The sequence below is a fragment of the Vulpes vulpes genome, chromosome 14 (assembly GCF_048418805.1).
Source record: "Vulpes vulpes isolate BD-2025 chromosome 14, VulVul3, whole genome shotgun sequence".
In the NCBI taxonomy this organism is placed as follows: domain Eukaryota; kingdom Metazoa; phylum Chordata; class Mammalia; order Carnivora; family Canidae; genus Vulpes; species Vulpes vulpes.
The window spans coordinates 106268442-106286638 of NC_132793.1; the positions used below are offsets into that span (position 1 = coordinate 106268442).

At 54.7% G+C, this 18197-nt stretch overlaps 1 protein-coding gene across 5 annotated transcripts in view; it reads right to left on the reverse strand.

Annotated features, from left to right (window-relative positions):
* Nucleotides 1–18197, reverse strand: part of TBC1D2B (TBC1 domain family member 2B) — a 63203-nt gene that overhangs the window by 4056 nt on the left and 40950 nt on the right. For 4 of the 5 annotated variants that reach the window (XR_011997136.1, XM_072737510.1, XM_026002417.2 and 1 more), the window contains 8 exons: nt 17666–17892; nt 16721–17110; nt 12971–13081; nt 11811–12004; nt 9021–9515; nt 6476–6593; nt 1359–1544; nt 1097–1218 (listed from right to left, as the gene is read on the reverse strand). Coding sequence is in view for 4 of the 5 variants with exons in the window: in XM_072737510.1 (XP_072593611.1) it covers nt 1097–1218; nt 1359–1544; nt 6476–6593; nt 9021–9515; nt 11811–12004; nt 12971–13081; nt 16721–17110; nt 17666–17892 (1843 nt within the window). In the remaining variant the exon portion in view is untranslated. The remainder of the gene's footprint in view (nt 1–1096; nt 1219–1358; nt 1545–6475; nt 6594–9020; nt 9516–11810; nt 12005–12970; nt 13082–16720; nt 17111–17665; nt 17893–18197) is intronic. The other variant, XM_072737508.1, reaches the window with a different exon arrangement.

Genomic DNA, 18197 nt, shown 5'->3' on the forward strand with positions numbered 1-18197 from the left:
ATTAAAAACCTCAATAAGTAATGCAGACCTTTAGCAAAAGCCACAGAATTTCAATAAACCGTTTCATTTCTACACAGTCCAGAATGGGCGTCCTACGTCCTAAGACAAAGCAGCCTCCTCACGTGTTGCACTCACGCCCTGAAAGCATCTATACGCCCCAGATATCTCTCAGTGGAAGGACCTGTGACTCTCATGTGGCTGGGCGAGCCTGATGCAGGAGTGCTCTCGTGTGCGGGGAAGGCGGCTTGCACTCGGCACCCAGTAGCAGAGAACTGTGACCCCCATGGCTCCAAGCAGCGCCACCTCCCCACCCAACCAGCAGCAGGTCCGTGGGAGCCCCCGTGGGAGCCCTGGGAGGGCAAGCGGGACCATAGTGGCTGCCAGCCACAGTCAGGGCACATGCATGACAATCACCCAAACAGGTGATGCCCTGTGGCCAGGGAGATGCACCCCCTGATGCTTGGTGCCTGGCCACAAGGCCAGGGTCTTCTCAGGTGCACTTCTCTGCCCTCCAGTCTCCTATTCCATGACTGGGGGCACCTCAGGCCCCAGGCCATGCTGACTCCCTGGCCTCCCCCCTGCCAATGCTCCTGTCTTCCCAACACCCCTGTGTGGAGGCCCAATCCCACCCAGGTGAGCCACTTCCACGGCCTGAGACACATCACCTCTCACGTCTCTGCTGCTGCTCCAGCTCCAAGCCCAGGGCACCCTCTCCTAGGTGCCCCTCCCCACCCCGCCCACCTCATCCTCCCCCTGCACGTGCCTTGTCCCAGGCCCGGGCCTCCCCCAGGGCAGCACCCAGACCATCAGGCAGTACATCCCCCTCAGTTCATGTCAGAGGCTGTGCCTCCTCTGTCACCTTGGCACATGGGGGAGGGCTCACCACGCCAGGAAAACCCAGGAAACAATGAACACACAGATGCTGCTCTGCCCATGGGACGTTGTGTTGATTGGATCAAGGACAATCCATTCTCCCCATTCCACCCCATTGGTGGAGGCCACCGGATGTCCCCAGCCTTTTCCTCTCCTCACTTGCACAGCGGGAAGCAGGTGAAGCACCCCTACTGCTTGCCCCCTGCCCCCCACAAGGATTCACCTGGCATCAAGGATTGTTCGAGTGAAGTAACGGAGATACTTGAATATGGCCATCGAGTCCTGCAATTTCAGGATCTCCTCTTCCTTGTATTTGAAAAGTGCCAGGGCAAACCTGAAAATGACCTGTGAGAGCATGGGGACATCTGTAAGCTCAGGGCTGCCTGGGCAGTGGCTTCCCGAGCCCCAGGCCCTCCCGTGGCAGCACACCAAGGGGTCACTCCAGCCCATGGTGACCTTTACGTGTCTCTGGTGAGCAGACCCACCTTCGGTCCCTCGTAGAGGAAAGAGTCCCATATCTTAAAGAGGATGTCACTGACAACACTGTCCACAAACACCACCAGAAACCAGTTGAACGTGATGAGGGTGTAATCCACGTTGTACTGGTCCAGGTGTGCGTGCAGTCGGGGCAGCTTCTCGCTCATGAGGTCTCTAAACACCCGCTGGTCCACCTGGAAGGAAACAGAGGGAAGCGTTGGGTCTGCTGGGGCGCAGAGCATGCCACCTGAGCCCTGGGCACTGCTGTCCCACATGCCCACTATCACCAGGGCTCCTTGGCCTGAAACTGACTCCCATACTTGAAACGCTCAAGAAATAGGCTGCTACGTGAGTTCAGGGCTAAGAGGGCAGAAACCAAGTCCTGGACCCAAGAGGAGGTGCAACACCAGCAGGTGCTTCCCCTAGATGCCACCCAGGTGTGGGGGCGGCACGGGGGCAAGGGCCCCAGGGTCAGGGGCTCAGATGGGCCTGGGTACCTCTCTTATCCACGGGGTGCCCAGGGCACCTGTCACCGGCTCTCACAGGCTGTGCTGGGGGTTCCACGAGCCACATGCAAACCACCTGCCTCCACCTCATGTGGACACAAAGCCCTGCTGAGCATAGGCTCCTAGCGAGCTCGCCTCCACCCAGAGGAGCAAAAAACCGTGTGGGGGAACCAGACGCCCGGGCTGCTGAGACAGCTGTGGTCAGGGGCCTGGTGAGGAGGCATGGGTTGCACTCTCAGAACCACGGATGGATCCCAGACAAGGACACCGGGGAGGCAGAAGCCAGGGATCCACTTGGGCCCGACCTCGGACTGGGACCTGCCCCTGCCCCATCTGTGCACACAACAGAGGGACAGAAGCTTCACTAATCACACAGTCGCACATGAGGACGCTTTGATGCTTCACCTCTACTCTGTTCACCTCTGTTCAACCAAAACAAAAGGACAGCTAGAGCCAACCTAACACGACTCCATGTGTCTCCACCACCAGCAACAAGATGCCAGTCGGGCTCTGAGCAGGAATGATGTGGCTGGACATGCACTTCAGCCCCACCGTGGCCCAGGGGGTCCAGCCCAGCCGGTGCCAAGAGGCTAGGATCCCAGGATCGCTGTGGCCCTGGAGACCCAGACAGGACACTCCAGGAGCGGCCAGGGGTGGGGAGTGGATACGGAGCCGCTGAGGACAGCAAGCCACGCATGCGGGGCACCATAGGGGAGGACGGGAAGCATGTGACCCTTGTTAGCCCCCATGAGCCCCAAGGCCATGTGGGAACCACACACTGCCAGCCAGCGAGCAAAGGTCAGCAGAACCCCCGGGCAGCAGCTGGAGGCCGCAGGAAAGAGTGAAGTCACACTGGCTCCACGGGCTCTGCCCTAGGGACACCGGCACACACTCAACTGCACATGAGCCAGGTCAGGATGAAAAGTGCGCTGATTCTCGGGGTCATCGAAATGCTAAAGTAACTACAAACAATCTACATAAACATGTAAAATAACATTTTTTAAAAGTAAGCTCCACACCCAGCATGGAGCCAACACAGCACTCGAACTCATGACCTGAGAGGAGATGGATTTGGACGCTGACCGAGCTGCCCAGGAGCCCCTAAAATGACACTTTAAAAGTTTTTGTTTTTTTTTTTTGTTTGTTTGTTTGTTTTTAGGAAAACCTGAAACTTTAAAAAAAGCCCACTGTTCCTCCTTTTTGGAAGTTTTCCTTATTTACAGGTATGGAAGCCTTATCAAAAATGTATTTGACTTTTTAACAAAAATGCCTGATTAGATTCAAGTCGGTATCACTGGTTGAAATTGTAAAATTTAAAAGGTAAAATAAAAAACTAGAAAGTTTTTTATAAAAATGATTCTAGAGCAGCCCAGGTGGCTCAGGGGTTTAGTGCCACCTTCAGCCCAGGGCGTGATCCTGGAGATCTGGGATCGAGTCCCACATCAGGCTCCCTGCATGGAGCCTGCTTCTCCCTCTGCCTGTGTCTCTGCCCCCCCACCCTCCCACCCCCATCTCTCAAAATAAATAAATAAAATCTTTTAAAAAAATGATTCTAAAGAATTGTAAAGTCCTCTCAGTGCATAAAAGAAACAAAATACAAAAATCACCTTGGAGACCTACATTTTAACCAATTTGTTTTCTGACTAGAACAGGAGACAAAGTTTCAATGACCTAAACTGGTTTAAACGAATCATCATGAACACTCTTCACAGACTTAACAGACAAGCACACAATCCACTGTTGAAGTGTCCCACCACCCCACCCTGAGCACGTAACAAGGCATCGGGGAGAAAAAAAGAGCAAAAAGGAAATACATCAAAATGCCAGCTGTGGTCCTGAGCTGCCTGGATAAGACATGACTTCCAGTTTCTTCTGAACATCTCCCGTGTTCTCCTGTATGAGCACCCTTCCACAGTCAGGGAGAAACAGTCTCCTTAGAGTTTACAACTATGTTCATGCAACAACATGATGCAAATTTTATCTTAAGCCCACATACTTAAAATAGCTTTTCCTTTCTGCCTATAAGGATAATTTTACTAAGTTTTTACAATCTAAGCATTAGGATAAGCTCATAATGTGTCATCTGAATTCGACCACGAGCACTCCATCAAAGGGGAGTATGATGCTCATCTGCCAGATGTGGAAACTGAGGCAGGGGCTGTGCAGTGAGGTGGCCCAGCTCCATGGCTCACAGGCTGGAGGGCCTGGCTCCATGACAGATGAAGGCTTCTTTCTTATTCTGAAACACGGCTATCAGTGATTTTGAGTCTCTAAAGCTATTAGCTCCCCCGTATCTGTGACACACAGAACTTTATTTACTGACCTCTTCCCTCCCACCAGACAGTTGACTGCTGCCTCTTCTCGCTGCTGCGCATTTCCTAGTTTACAGAATATTTCTGGCAAAAATAGCCTCTAAGTGGGGCACCTGGGGGGCTCAGTCTCTGAGCACCTGGCTTCAGCTCAGGTCATGATCCCGGGGGTTCTGGGATCGAGCCCCACATGGGGCTCCCTGCTCAGCAGGATCCGGCTTCTCCCTCTGCACCTCACCCACGCTCATGCATTTGTTCTCTCTCAAATACATAACATCTTTAAAAAAAAAAAAAAAAGCCTCTAGGTAACTTAGCAAAGTAACATGACCAAAGGGAGAACAGCTGACCTCTCCTAGAACCAGTCAGCACCCAAGACCTCCCGTGATCATCCGGTGGCATTCCAGGAGGCAGTGGGCGAGGCCCAGACCCCAGCCCAGGCCCTCAGTGGTGGCACTCAGGCGAGCTGCTCAGTGTCTCTGACCCAGTTTTCTCCTGAGAACAATGGGGATAATGATGCCTCCATTGGGATGGTCTTGTGCAGCTGCTGGCACGGGCTGGGCTGGCACACACTCATGCCAGCTCCCTGCCCTGGCCAGAGAGCCCACGCACGCTCAGCCACTCGCTGCACTGGGTGCCAGCAATACTACATGGAAGTCGCGACTGCCAACCAGCTGCAGGACAAGCACACAGACGGGATCCCGTCAGACAGCTGCCATCCCCGAGGCCCGTGCCAGAGCAGCAGGAACAGCAGCGGGCCTCAGGTCGACTTGGGAAGGCAGGACGCAGCATAGGGGACACGGAGGGAACAGTGGCCTGGGGAGAGGCATCACGGCTTCACACCGAGGACGAGGCGAGACTGATGAGCAAGTTCTGTCACAGGGCACCCGATGCTTCCAGCAGGGGACCCGGCGGTGGGGGACAAGGTGGACCCCATGACTGACACAGATGGGGGACACAGGCAATGCAGTGATGCAGGAAGGGATGGTGCCCTGATGGGGGTCGGGGGTCAGCGGCAGAACGAGAGCCACCAGGCAGGCGGCAATGACCAGAAACCTAACCATGGGGACGCCGAGGGAGAGGAATGAGGAGAGTCCAGGCTGGCAGACGGGGTCGGGGGACAGGCGGTAAGGTTGTGATGAGGACCCCTTTGATGGCAGAGATGCAGATGTGTAGCAGAACACATCCAGGGCCCAGCCAGGTAAATAGAACCCATCTTGAATGTTTACTATGGAGGGACATGGTCACACGGGTGACAGGAACTGGGAAGCCATGCGGCTCATGGTGCAGTGGTCTAGAGGCAAGGTCAGGAAGCCACCCCCAAGCAGGAGCAATGGGGGGGAGAGAACTGCCTTCGATTCCCTCTTGACACACGTGGTCTCCTGTCAGGGCCTCTGCTGGCCACCGTAGGGCCTTGAGCAAGGAGCCCTGGCCTAGGCCTGAGGGGCTGCTGCAGAGCCAGGACTGCCCATGTGGGGACGCCCCTGGGCTCTCCTGGCAGAGTCTCATCACCCTGGCTTTAGGCTCCAGCCATGGTGGGCATGACTGCACCCTCACATCTGCAAGGAGGTGACTGCCGCCCCCATGCCAGCCCTGAGTCCAGCATGGCCTCCGGCTGCTCCTAGCCAGGGGGTGACTGTGGGTCCTGATACAGCCCGCTCCCATAGGCGCATGTCCCTCAGGGGCTGGAGGGCGCCCCGCTGGCCGGACCAAACATTCCTCAGCACCGCACCATTGCCGAGATCGATCTCAGCCAAGGCTCCTTCCTGTCTCTGGTCTGGGGGTTCCCCTGGCCTCCCCAACCCCTGCTCTTTCACAGGTGCCTCCCCTTAGAAATCTCCTGCCTTACCTCAGCTTCTTGGAGAACCTGAGCCAACACACCAGGCTCCCAGGCATCCCTGGACTGCAGCTTAGCTGCCCAGGCAGGCAGGCAGGCAGGCTGTGTCCAGGGAACAGCTGAGCTGGGGGGTGAGGGGGGTGGATGGGGACAGCTGAGCCCAGGGGGGAGGGGAAGGGCAGCTGAGCCCAGGAGGGGGGTATAGTGTGGACAGCTGAGCTTGGCGGGGAGTGGGGGGACAGCTGAGCCCGGTGAGGGGAACAGTATGGACAGCTGAACAGCCACCATGAACAGCAGGGCTGCAGGGCTGGTCCACTTCTTGGCCATGTAATGTCAGCAGTTCCTCCCACTCATGCTCAGCTGGGCCCAGGGTGTGCGGCCCTGCCTCAGGGGTCAGTGGCTGAAGCCATGCACAGGACCCCCTCCAGCCTGAACTCCCCCCAATGCCAACTGAAGTGTGGTGTTTGCAGACGTACCTGGGACCCCAGCAGTGTCTTTGTGTAATAGTCTCGAGGCATGAACACTTCCACAATGGTAACAAGACACCAGAAAGCATCTTCTTGCTCCAGATACAGCAGGGCCACAGCCACCAACCTGCAAGCAAGTGGGCAGCAAGGTGAGTGCTGGCGCCCTGTATCCTGTGACCCAGGCCGTGAAGTGCACACTGTTCAAGGCCACAACTATCTCCAGTCCCCCAATAAACGACAATGAGTAAGCATCCCCAGGCAAACGAGGCATTTTGTCTTTGTCATCTCTACATCCGACGGGGGGCTTACACTCGCAACCCCAACATCAAGAGTCGCACACGCCACCAACTGAGCCCACTTGGCGCCCCAAGGGAGGCATTTTCCCAAATTTGAGAAACAAAGTTATGATTCCCCTAATCTTTTCATTTTTTCATTAAAAGGTGATGAAATTCTTTCCCAATGATCCACCAGCTTCATTAAAGAAAAAAGCCTTAGCTAATGCTGCTAATCCTTTCATATACAAAACATCCAGTGATGAGTGTAAGAGATAAATAATAAAGGGGGTTTATAAACGACCGCTCTCGTGGGCTCTGCACCCACAGTGGGCACAAGGGGAAAGGAGGCATGGCTTCTACTGCCAGGGTGTTCCTAAGAGAGACCCGGGGCCGGCCAGGACACCGTCACCAATCAGGGAGTAACCCATGCAGGGATTCCTAGGCTTGGCGCCCATGGGCATTAGACAGGGTCTGGACATGGCGAGAGAAGCGCCCCTCTCTTGGCATCTGGAATCTGAGAGCCTCGTCTCTGACGTGAAGCTTCTCTGCCTCATGGAAAACCCTTAAGCCAACTCTCAGAGGCTGTTTTGGTTTCTTGCTTCCTTACATAGAATTATAATGGACTCATCACAAACTAAAAGGTTAAAAGGAGGGATGCAGGGTGGGTGTGAAGGGGATGCCTCCTGCCGGCCTGACTGGGCTGACCACAGGAGGATGGCCACAGCAAGGATGGACAGAGGCAAACCCACAGCACCCATGGTGCCGGGACACGGGGCCAGCCGTCCAGAGCCACCAAAGCCCTGCAGGACATAGCTCTGAATCATCTGATGTTCAAGACAACAGGCCTGGATCACTCAGAAAAGGCTAATGCTTGTCTACCAAAGTTCTGGGTTCTTAGGACGCACATATAAAATATTTGGAAGACATCCAGTAAAACGGTTAAAATGAAGAGGCCCTAAAGGTGATGGGTGCAGATGGAAAGCTTCCATTTTCTGGGGAAAAATGAATCCTGTGACCACGCCAGATCAACGGGGTGCTAGCATACCCCCACATAAGCATGCGTAAGTCCCCGCTGGGTCCTTTGGGCTTCAGAAGTTTTCAGCTTCTGGAAATTCTCAGAGTGAGCATACCACGTGAATCACGGATTTAAACAAAAGACTGCTTCCTCATGCAGCATCAGCATCCTATTTACAGGCTTGTTTTGTTTTTTGTTCTAAATGGGGGCTGTGGAGGAGTGGCTGAAATCCCTTTCACTTCCAGGGCTCAGGGGCTACCCCATCCTCACCACCACAGAGGCAGTGTGACCTCCTGGAAACCTTTGGTTTGGAAATCCCACTTGAAAACCTTTCTTTATGTAACACTGTGATTTGAGATGCCAACAGACAGCCATTCCTGGAGGTCTGTACCCATGAAGGAGGATTTAAGAGGCCTGTGAGCAACCAGAATAAACCTAAGCATTCAGAACTCAGCACACGCACTTGGGTTCCGGGAAAATCCCTAGGAATGCACACAGAGCTTCTCCCTTCTTCCTGAGTCTGAAGTCTAAGCAGCCTGGCTGCCCCCTCCCTGCACGCAGAGAACGTGAGTGTAGTGCCCGTGTGAGCAGGAGGCATGTCAGCCAGACCAGGACGGGCACAAGACACAAAGCAGCCGAGCACAGCTCCATATAGCACAGACCTCCATGTGTTCTGTGGCCTTGTCTCACCCCAGCCTGGCTCCAAATAAGGAGTCTGGGTCATCACAAGAGGCGAGAGGCTTTCCAGTGTCCTCTGTCCACAGATGCGTGGATGTGCAGACACCCGCAGGAAGACACTGCTCCAAAAGGCCCTATTTCGACCCGCTGAAGAGCCATGTGGGGCATTCCTGATCCCTGAAGACCTTGCATAAACAGGAGTGGCCGCCAGTGTCCACTTCGTGCGTTACACACAAAAATTATAAGAAATTATAATTATAATGAAATCAAACTTTTGGTCAAAACCTGACAAGAGCAAAAGGGACTCAGAACAAGAAAACCTAGTTGATCCAGATAATGGGAGTTTGGTGGTGGTGTTTTATGGAAGGTTTTATTGGGCTCAAAGTGACAACCCCAAGATCAAGAGTCGAGGCCCCACCTAAGCCTGCCAGGCAGCACCAGTTCCTGGTGCTCCCTGAATGTATGTTTCTCTGAATTACTCCAGAACTGGGGATGGTGCATGAGAAACTGAGTGGATGGCTGGCTTCCCCTGGGCGGCCAGGACAGGGGACAGAGACAAACAGGAGGTGCCGGGCCGAGCACCCACCTGTTCAGACCCTGACAATAGCCAATATCTGGGTTCCTCCAGGAGAAGGCTAGCAGGACGTTGCGTAGCTTCTGTATGCCTTCTGAGGTGGGGCAAGAGTAATGCTTGTTGGTGGGCAGGGTCCGTAGCAGGTCCAGCTCGATCTGCTTGGAGGCCGGGTTCTGTTTCTCCAGTGCCTTCTGCAGCAGTGTCTGGAAGTACCCGGGCTCTGTGTTGTCCTTGAACTTGCGGGTATGCAGGTCCACGCACCACTTCCACACCGTGGAGCGGTGCTCATGCGGGATGCCTGCACGGATCAGGCTCTTCAGTTCCGGGGAGCATGCCATCTCACGGTTCATTGTGCTCGCAAAGTAGTTCTCCCACTTGACGCCGGTGGACACCTCCTGGGTCTCTGTGAGGTGCAGGGTCTTCAGGTCTAGTGCGCGGACCTTGGCCACCAGCTTCTCCTCCTCATCATCCTCTGGGACAGTCCTAAACCCATAGATGTCATACTCGCTGTTCAGAAAAACAGAAAAGAAAATTAAATGACAGGATTTTGATAAAAACTCCCAGAAAACAGAAAAGGGCCTCAGCCCATGGGGAAGTGGCCCCTAATTTGGGCCCTGGGAAGGCTGTCAGGTCTGAGTAAGTGGCCATCTCCATGGGAAGAAATGAAGCTAGATCTCTTCTTGACACCTGGAAAAACATTGATTCTAGATGGTTTAAGGTCCTACATGTGACAGAAGAAAACAAAGGACATACAGCAAACACAAGGCTGGCAGACCGGCCACATGAATGTGCATTTACAGTAACATGCGTCCATCCATGTAACTAGCATGTTTGAAAAAAATCGTGGAAAAAAGCTGGAAAGGAGAGAGAGAGCATATTGGCATAAATATAAGGGATAAAGACAACGTGGCTGCAGAAGGCAGGACAGGGACCCCAAGGACATTCAGCACCCCCGCCTCAACCCTGTATCCAGGCCACATCACGTGGCAAAGGTGCACAGTACCGAGGGCAGAGAGGTCACTCTGGGCCATACAGGGGCCAGTGCATGCACAGGAGCCTTCACGATGAAGGAAAACAGGATGGGTGCAGACCATGGAGGAAGAAGAAGGGGCCAGAGCCCAGGGATGCCCATGGCCCCCAAGTGGATAAGGCCATACCCAACAGCCAGTGTGGAAATAGAGCCCTTACTCTACAACCCCAGCAACACTCGCAAGAGCAAGGACACTCTGGAACCTCCAGGAGGAACAGCCTGTGACACCTCAATGGTCCAGTGAGACCTGCCCAACAGCTGGCCCACAGCAGCAGAGGACTGTACACAGGGAGAGCTGTCATTTCACTACTGCGGCGGTGAGGACCTGCAGGGTTGGCCACTGGAAACCAGTACAGGGGCCTCTTGCACCCCGGATGCCAGGCACGCAAACCTGTGCAAATGCTGTGGGAACAGGACCCAGCAGAGCTGGAGATGCCTTCCCCACAGGTCAGGGATTCGCTTCTAGTCTACGCTCTAGAGCAGCTCACACACACATACGGAAACACGATGCCCATCTCACTTGTCACACAGGGACATGGCAGGACCCTGTGTGTCCACCTGGAGGAAGAGCAGTAAACACAGCGAGAGAAGAGTGCCACCTCAGCCCCCACGCTGATGGTGCAGGACACGCCTGGGAGCTACATGGATGCTGAGGGGACATTCAGGAAGCCCCACGGAGACAAGAACACCGTGGGGCTCCAGGGTGATAAAGTGTCATCAGTGAGAAACCAGAAATACATATGGAAGTTCTAGATATTCCAGGAAAGGGGGCGCCTAGGGCTCTGTCAGGAAGTGTCTGCCTTGGGCTCAGGTCAAAACCAATAAATGAAATTTTAAAAAAATAAAATACTCCTGAAAAAAAAACAGAAGGTGCACCTGGGGGTGGTCACGTGACTACTACGTTGTGGGTTAGAAATTTTCCTTAATAATGAGCTAAAAACAAATCAATACACAAAGCTATTATTCTGCTTACCTGTGAAGTTTGAAAATGTACAACATAAACAGTAAGAGCCCAACAGCTCACAAGGGAGGAAAATCTGTACCTCAGAGCAGCCTGTCAGTCCTGCAGCCCCGGTAGAGAACATAGCATGGAGCTGGTTGGACAGGCCGGGGGCTGTGTGAACGCAGGCAAGTTGTGCCCCTTCCTAACCTCAGCCTCCCCATCTGCAGAGGGACCATGAAAACCTACCCTCACAGACGGTTAAACATGTGCTTGCAGGGAAAGCCCTGGTGCAGCTCCTGGCTTCCCCTGGACTGAATCCATCTGCTGGCTCCTCCTCCCTCCAGCCTCTAACAATCTCACTTTTCAGAAAATCGCCCATGCAGGATCCTAATGGGACATCCCTCATGGGCTTCCAGACTCCACAGCTCTCTGACAGATGTGTGACACTGTGTGTCCATGGCACGGGACAGACGCTCTCCTCATGCAGGGAGGCCCCTCTGCTCTCCAACCACGTGTGGGAGCAGCTGCATCTCAGGATGGGCTCCCCGTCCTGGGGGAACTGGCTCCCAGAAGGACTGGAGCTATGGTAGAACCACTGACCCGGACACGTTTTGGAGAGAGGCCTTGGACTCAATGACCTGGCCTGCGCCCAGCTCTACCGTGTGCTCATTACAGCAAGCACATGGGGATTATCTGTCCTGTTAACATCGGTGCTGCCACGAGTGTGCAATGGAACAGACTTGCATCAAGTCTTCTGAACCACAACCGCTGTTGAAATGGGACATTGGAAACAGGTCCCACCGCCCGCAACGATCACCAGTGCCTTTACCTGACGAGATGTGGCTTCACAAATGCTTGCTCCGGCTGCTCCGAGCCCTCGACCTGCAGAGCATCCTCCAGCAGCTGGGCTATGACGTCGCGAGAAGGCCCCTGTTCTTCTGAGCAAACTGGTGTCTTCATCTCCTGGAGCAGGATCAAGTACTTGCTTTCTATCTGGCAGAGCTTTGCTTCCAGGCTGGAATACTGCAGACAACAGGGAGATTACCTCCACTGGCTCAGAAACACACAACACTGGGTGCCCCAAGCAGCCAATGATGCCGCAGACTGCACCAAGGACAGAAGAGTCATTTATGCCTCAGACCACCTGTCATGTTCACAACGGACAGCCCTGGGCACCCCTCCTTCAGGGGCACTGGCACAGAGGAGGGTCCTGAGGTCACACTGAGCATCACCTGGCATGCAGGCCATGAGCAGGTGCCCGTGCAGCACTGACATTTCCCAGGACACCACACTCTGGGGCCAGCTCCCATCCACTACCTCATCTGACCAGACACCCTAGGACCACGTGGATTCAAGTCCAGGAAGATGCAGTGTGCTCCATTCCAAAGGTACACAAAGTACACACAGCGGTGGCTGAGAGTGCCACCGAATGCCACCGAATGCTACCTGAGGACGGCTGTCACATTGGAGCTGCTGTTCCGGCCACAACATCGTCAGACTCAGGCTGACAGGTCCCCACCAGCCCCGTTTATAGATGGGAAACCCATCCACACAATAGCAAAAATCACAATCCAAACACCCTTCATTTGGGGAAGGTGAGAATCTGATGAGGACACATCAGGGCACCTCTGCTTGTCTTCACTTCAGACACAGTGATGCTCTGCACCCCATGTACTTTGTATTTCAGATTCAGTGACTGCATGCCCCCACGTGGGGGCAGAACTGGGTTATGGCGTGCCCACTTCTAAAGGTTTCTGTGGGCACCCCTAGTGACGCAGCAGTTTAGCGCCGCCTGCAGCCCCGGGTGTGATCCTGGAGACCCAGGATCAAGTCCTGCATCGGGCTCCCTGCATGGAGCCTGCTTCTCCCTCTGCCTGTGTCTCTGCCTCTCTTTCTCTCTCTGAATAAATAAATAAATAAAATCTAAAATAAATTAAATAAAGGTTTCTGTGTCCCTTGCCACCAGCAAACAGCCTTGCCCTGACCCACCTTGGCCATCAGATCCCGCTCCCTCCTTTCTGCGTTTCTCCGCAGTGCCGAGAGCTCCAAGATTTCCTTATTTAGAAACTTATTCTGGGTTTTATATCCCTGTAGGTTATCCTGTTGGAAGAAAAAAAACCATCAGATCATGCTGGTTGAACATCTGCTGATATCCACGCGGTTAATATATCACTGCCTCTGCAACCAGAGAGCCTCGCCAAGTTAGCATGAGCTTTAAGAAACTGACCACTGGGCATGTCCTGATGAATGCCGCCCCATCCTCAGAGGCAACCAAGGGAACAAGGAGGGTCATGCCCTCATTGCGGACCCGTCACCTCCCCACTCTCACTGACGTGCACATAAGCAAACCCTTATGTTCATTTCTCCTCTAACTGGAGCAACAGCACATTTTCTGTGGATTCTCATCACTCACCCGGGTGACGGAGAAAAGGCCACGCACACACAAGGTGCGCTCGACTACAGAATCGCACCTGCCACCTAAGTACACACCCAGCTCAAGAAAGCACATTCCTGCCATTTTTATGTTGAAACATCTCAATCGCAGGAAAAGTACGACGAACCTGATACCCCCTCACCTCAAATTCGCAGCTGTTAACGTTTGCCGCACCTGCTGTGTGATAAGAGCCTCAAGGGCTGGTGAGGAGCTCTGCCAACTGTGGCGACACGATCAGCGGCAGCCCTGAACTCCCGTGAGGAACGGCAGCATCTGGGACAAACATGCTCTGCCAAGCCCAGGCCTCTACCCACGTGCTACCCCTGCTCTGCCAGGTTCCCAGGGTGGCTCTGACCCCTGGATCATGGGGCAAGTCCAGGGCAGGTGGCAGTGTCCACCCCTCATGGAAGAGAGGCTATGGTCATTCCCCCAAGACGCACCCCAGTCTCCAGGCTGAATACTGCCATGGGGACAGAGGCCACAATCGCCCTAAAATGTACAGAAGGACTGTAACATTTCAAAGGTCCCTCCAGTCGTTAACATTTGTGGAGCTTGCCCTACAGGTTACAGGGTCAGCATGAGACTCCTGACCACTCCACAGTGACGGTTTGCAGGCAGCTGTCCCTGTGTCTCTGCTGAGAGGCCGCTGGGCGCTGGGCCGCTGACCATGCCCTATGGATAAGCTCAGGCCTCCTATGTCAGCAGGACCGCACATTGTGACAGGCACACAAGATGCCAAGTCCAACCCTATGGAAGACCTAGACGGCTCCCTGGTCTCCGTCTTCCCCTCTCCTGGCAGGTGAAAGCTCTCAGTTTGGAGCAAACAAACACGCCAATAAAGGCCAGTGGGCAGAAGGACAGCAAGCAGCAGGGCTAGCAAAGTGCATGCCCAATGAAGGTGGAGACTGAGGCACGTGGGCAGGCAGGCAGATTAACGTCTTCCAGCTCCACTACATGTGACGGTTCATCTTAAGGACTCTCCTACAACCTCGATCCACAAGACAAGCCCCTCCCTGCACAGTCCCACGAGGGGACGGCTGGCTCACAGACAGACAGATGACCCTGCTGGGCAGGGAGGGGACCCAGCCCCAGGTGGGGCTTGCCGGCGACAAGGCTGGGTGAGGACACAGCGCTCGGTCTGAGCCCACACCCTCTTCCCCATGCTCCCTACGGTCTTGACACTGCCCGTCTTTGTGCTTCCTAACAATGCTAGAAGCTCAGGAGAGGCCATAGGCTTCCAGCAGTGCAGCCTCCAGATGAGGAAAACCTGCTAGCAGGATGGCACATGCCAGAGAGGTCATGCAGGTAGGTGGGGACAGCACCACAGGCAGGCAGCCCCGACCACGCCCAGTGAAGCAGAGCTCTACCTACTGTGAGCAAGGAAGAATCAGGGGCCATGGAAAGGCCCGGAAGGAAGTATGATAAAGTATTCAGGCTGCTGAAATCCTACAACCGATATTTGGTCCTTCCTCAAAATGCCCCAGAAACAGAAAGTGACCCTGTTCCAGACCCAATGAGGCGTGTCAGCAAATTCCAAAAAGCAGAAATCTTTACAGGCCACACATACCGACCAGAGTCAGAGAAAGTGGGTCATAATATTGATGGGAAGACAAGAGGCCACAGAGGCCACACAGATGCCCCACCCCACCTCACCCCCCAACCCCCCCCCCCCGCCGTGGACGCACTCTAAATTCAGGTCAGGGGAAGAAATGAGTATGGAAATGGTGCACCAGCGAGAAGTGGAGGGCAGCGAGGACATATGTGCAAAACCCCCACTTCTGCCCACAGCTCCCCACCCACAACCTGCTTTCAATTCCTGCAGAGCCACCACAGGAGCCAGAGGCAGGAGTGGGCGTCAGGCGCTGGTGGCGTCAGAAACCATGGGGTGGCCGGCCACTAGGAGCCACAGCCACGTGCCAGCCCCTGAACCACCAACCCACCACCACCTCCATAAGCTCTGTCCCCACTGCACCCAACTGCAGGGGGGATGTCAGAACCACAGGCTTTAAAAACAATTGAGAAAAGTTGGAGGAAAAAAGTCAAGTCACAAAATCACCAAATGATTCAAAACCACCCCACCCATTTGCTGCAAAAACTAAAAGGTGAACGTGGGGGAGAAGTCTAGTTCTGATCAACTCTGCTCACTGTCTCCAAAGGGAGTCACGGAGACCAGAAGCAAGCTGCTCACTCCGCACACACCCTGCTTGTGCGTGTGTCGGGGGGAGCGGGGAGTGTGGCCTCAAACACCGTAAAAATATGCACAGTCGCAAAATATAAATTTCAGGCGACATTAAATAAGCCACAGTCAAATGCAATGAACGTCCAGGTGGGGTACATTTCGGCTGCGGGCATGAGCAGAGCCGACTCTTCCCAGCCACACTGACCACGACAGTTTGTGCAACCACAGAGACATCTGTGGTAGAATCACAGAGAAATAAGGTTGGGAGCTATTCTGCTGCTCTTCTGGTTTTTCTCAGGAATGATCCATCTGGCCTCACATGAGCACTGAGAAGTGATCACTATGGGAGGCCATGTGCACGTCCCAAAGGTGCTGTCAGCCAGTGTTAACTTCTGTTCTAGAATTCTCTGAGGTCCCTGCGTGTCCACCACTTGGCCATCCACTGCGACAAGAAGACGAGCAGTAGGTACTCACTAATAATCTCCATGTGTTTTGCCTTTGAGGAGAACCAGAAAGAGGGCAGCAGGCTCCTCAGTGAGGGAGCACACTGGGGCTGCCCCCACCTCCCACAAGCACTGTGTTCCTCCAACCACCAGCTGGTTCCCACCAGGTATTACCCAGAGTCATGAGTTCAGGCAGCAGCACCCCTCCCCCAATCCCAGGGCCACCCTCTATCCTCAGCCCCAGGACCCCCCAGCTTGGGCACAGGGGCCCCAACTCTGAGTGGGCTTCAGCTGGCGTGGGGTCCATGCTCCTTCAGCTCCCCTGACCCAGGTGCTGAGGCAGACCATGCACGGTGCTGGCATAGGCATGTGAGCGTGGACACGGTCCCCTGGGCCACGTGGGGTGATAGAGCTCTAGGTGTAGAATAGAAGAGGGACCTCGGCTGCCTGAGACCAGGGGGGAGGATCCCAAACCCTCTGAGCAACACAATGTCACTGGACTCAGACTTTCCTTTTCTGAGGATACTTCTTACAGAACTATCCGTCATGTGCCTGTGAGTCCTGCTAGACCTGCTAAAGAGAAGCACAGCAGCTCTGCAGGTGCTGCAGCCCCAGATGCCCAGAGGGGCTGCCAGCAAGGGTATCTGAACCTGCCTGGCAGCCAGAGCCCACATCCCACTTACTTTCAGCCTGTCCAGCTCCAGCTGCTCCCTGCTGGCAGGGGTGGGGGAGCCAGGTACCCCCGAGGTGGAGGATGTGCCATCCGCGCCCTCGCTGAGCCGACGCGACAGCTTCATGATGACCTCGTCCTTGGCCTGGATGGTCTCCACCAGCATCCCCAGCTGCTCACTGAGCTCGCCCACCTTGGTCTTAAGCGTCCTGGCTTCCTGCTGCAGACTCTCTCTCTCCAGGGACAGCCGCTCCAGCTGGCCACTGAGGCCCAGGATCTGCTCATCCTTGCGGTGTAGCAGCTCCAGTGCATCCTTGGGGATGCCCTCCGAGAGCCGGCTGCTGGCGAAGTACTTGTCATACTGGGAGGACCGCACCGTCTGCTGCAACAGCCGCACCAACTCCTGGAGAGGCAGAGACAGTGACAGGCCACACGGACCAACACAGGACAAGAAACACATCAGCACCAAACTTCCTCTCAGAATTTCAGACATAAGAGGAAGAACCACGCACTGCGGCCAGCCCGCCCGCAGAGAACAATACTGGGAAACAGGAAACCGCGGAGGTGCACCATCAGCAGCAGCGGCCCCTGTGCATGGACACAGGAGCCCTCAAATCAGCCTGGACTTGCTGAATGACGATGTGTCCTCGGCCCCAGAAGGAACCTGACGCCACATGGGAACTCTTTCCTGTCCTGTAAGCAGACTCGGGTCCACATGTGATCAGAGAACCAACATCATGGCGGGAGTGGAAGCGGTGGCCGAGACACCCTCCCTCCCCTGACCCACTGGTGGTCCACCCCCTGGGAACCTAAGTGTCTCTGAACAGGTAACCAAGTGGCATGCGGGCCTACAGCATCAAGTGCTTCAGGAGGATCAGGGGATCCTCCTCTGGGGATAAGGACACTCAGGGGCCCCAAGAGGCTGGCAGGGGACACACAGGCAAGGAGGGATGGTTACCTTCTGGCTGGACAGGTCCTTCTTCAGCCGCTCCAGCTCCTCTTGCTGGCTCTGGACCTGCAGCTGCACCTCGGATGCAGACTTGCTGCTGCTACTCTGCACCCCCTCAGCTGAAGGCTCGCTACTGACGTGGCGGTTTCTGTAGGATCCGATCATGTCTTTCAATGGGCGCTTTCCTTTGTAGGGAATACGTCCCAAATCAAAGGGAAATCCCGAGCCAGTGACTCCTACATAAAAACAAACCTTGTTTTCTAAGTGCAGGACAAATCGTCCTTCTGGAAACTCTAGTAACACACATCAGCCTCCCACCTGCCATCCTCTGTGATGCCCTGTGTTCACGGTGTGGAGAGCATAGGCAGGGGTGGGGATGCCTCTCAGCCCAGCACGTTCTCCATGAAAACTGAGCCTAAACTCAAAGATGACCCCACACTGGATCCTTCCTTATTAAACGTGTCACATGGTCCCTTTTAAAGAAAACGTTCTGGCTGTGATTGCTCAATTTCTGCCCATGACGCATGAGAAGAGGCAGAGT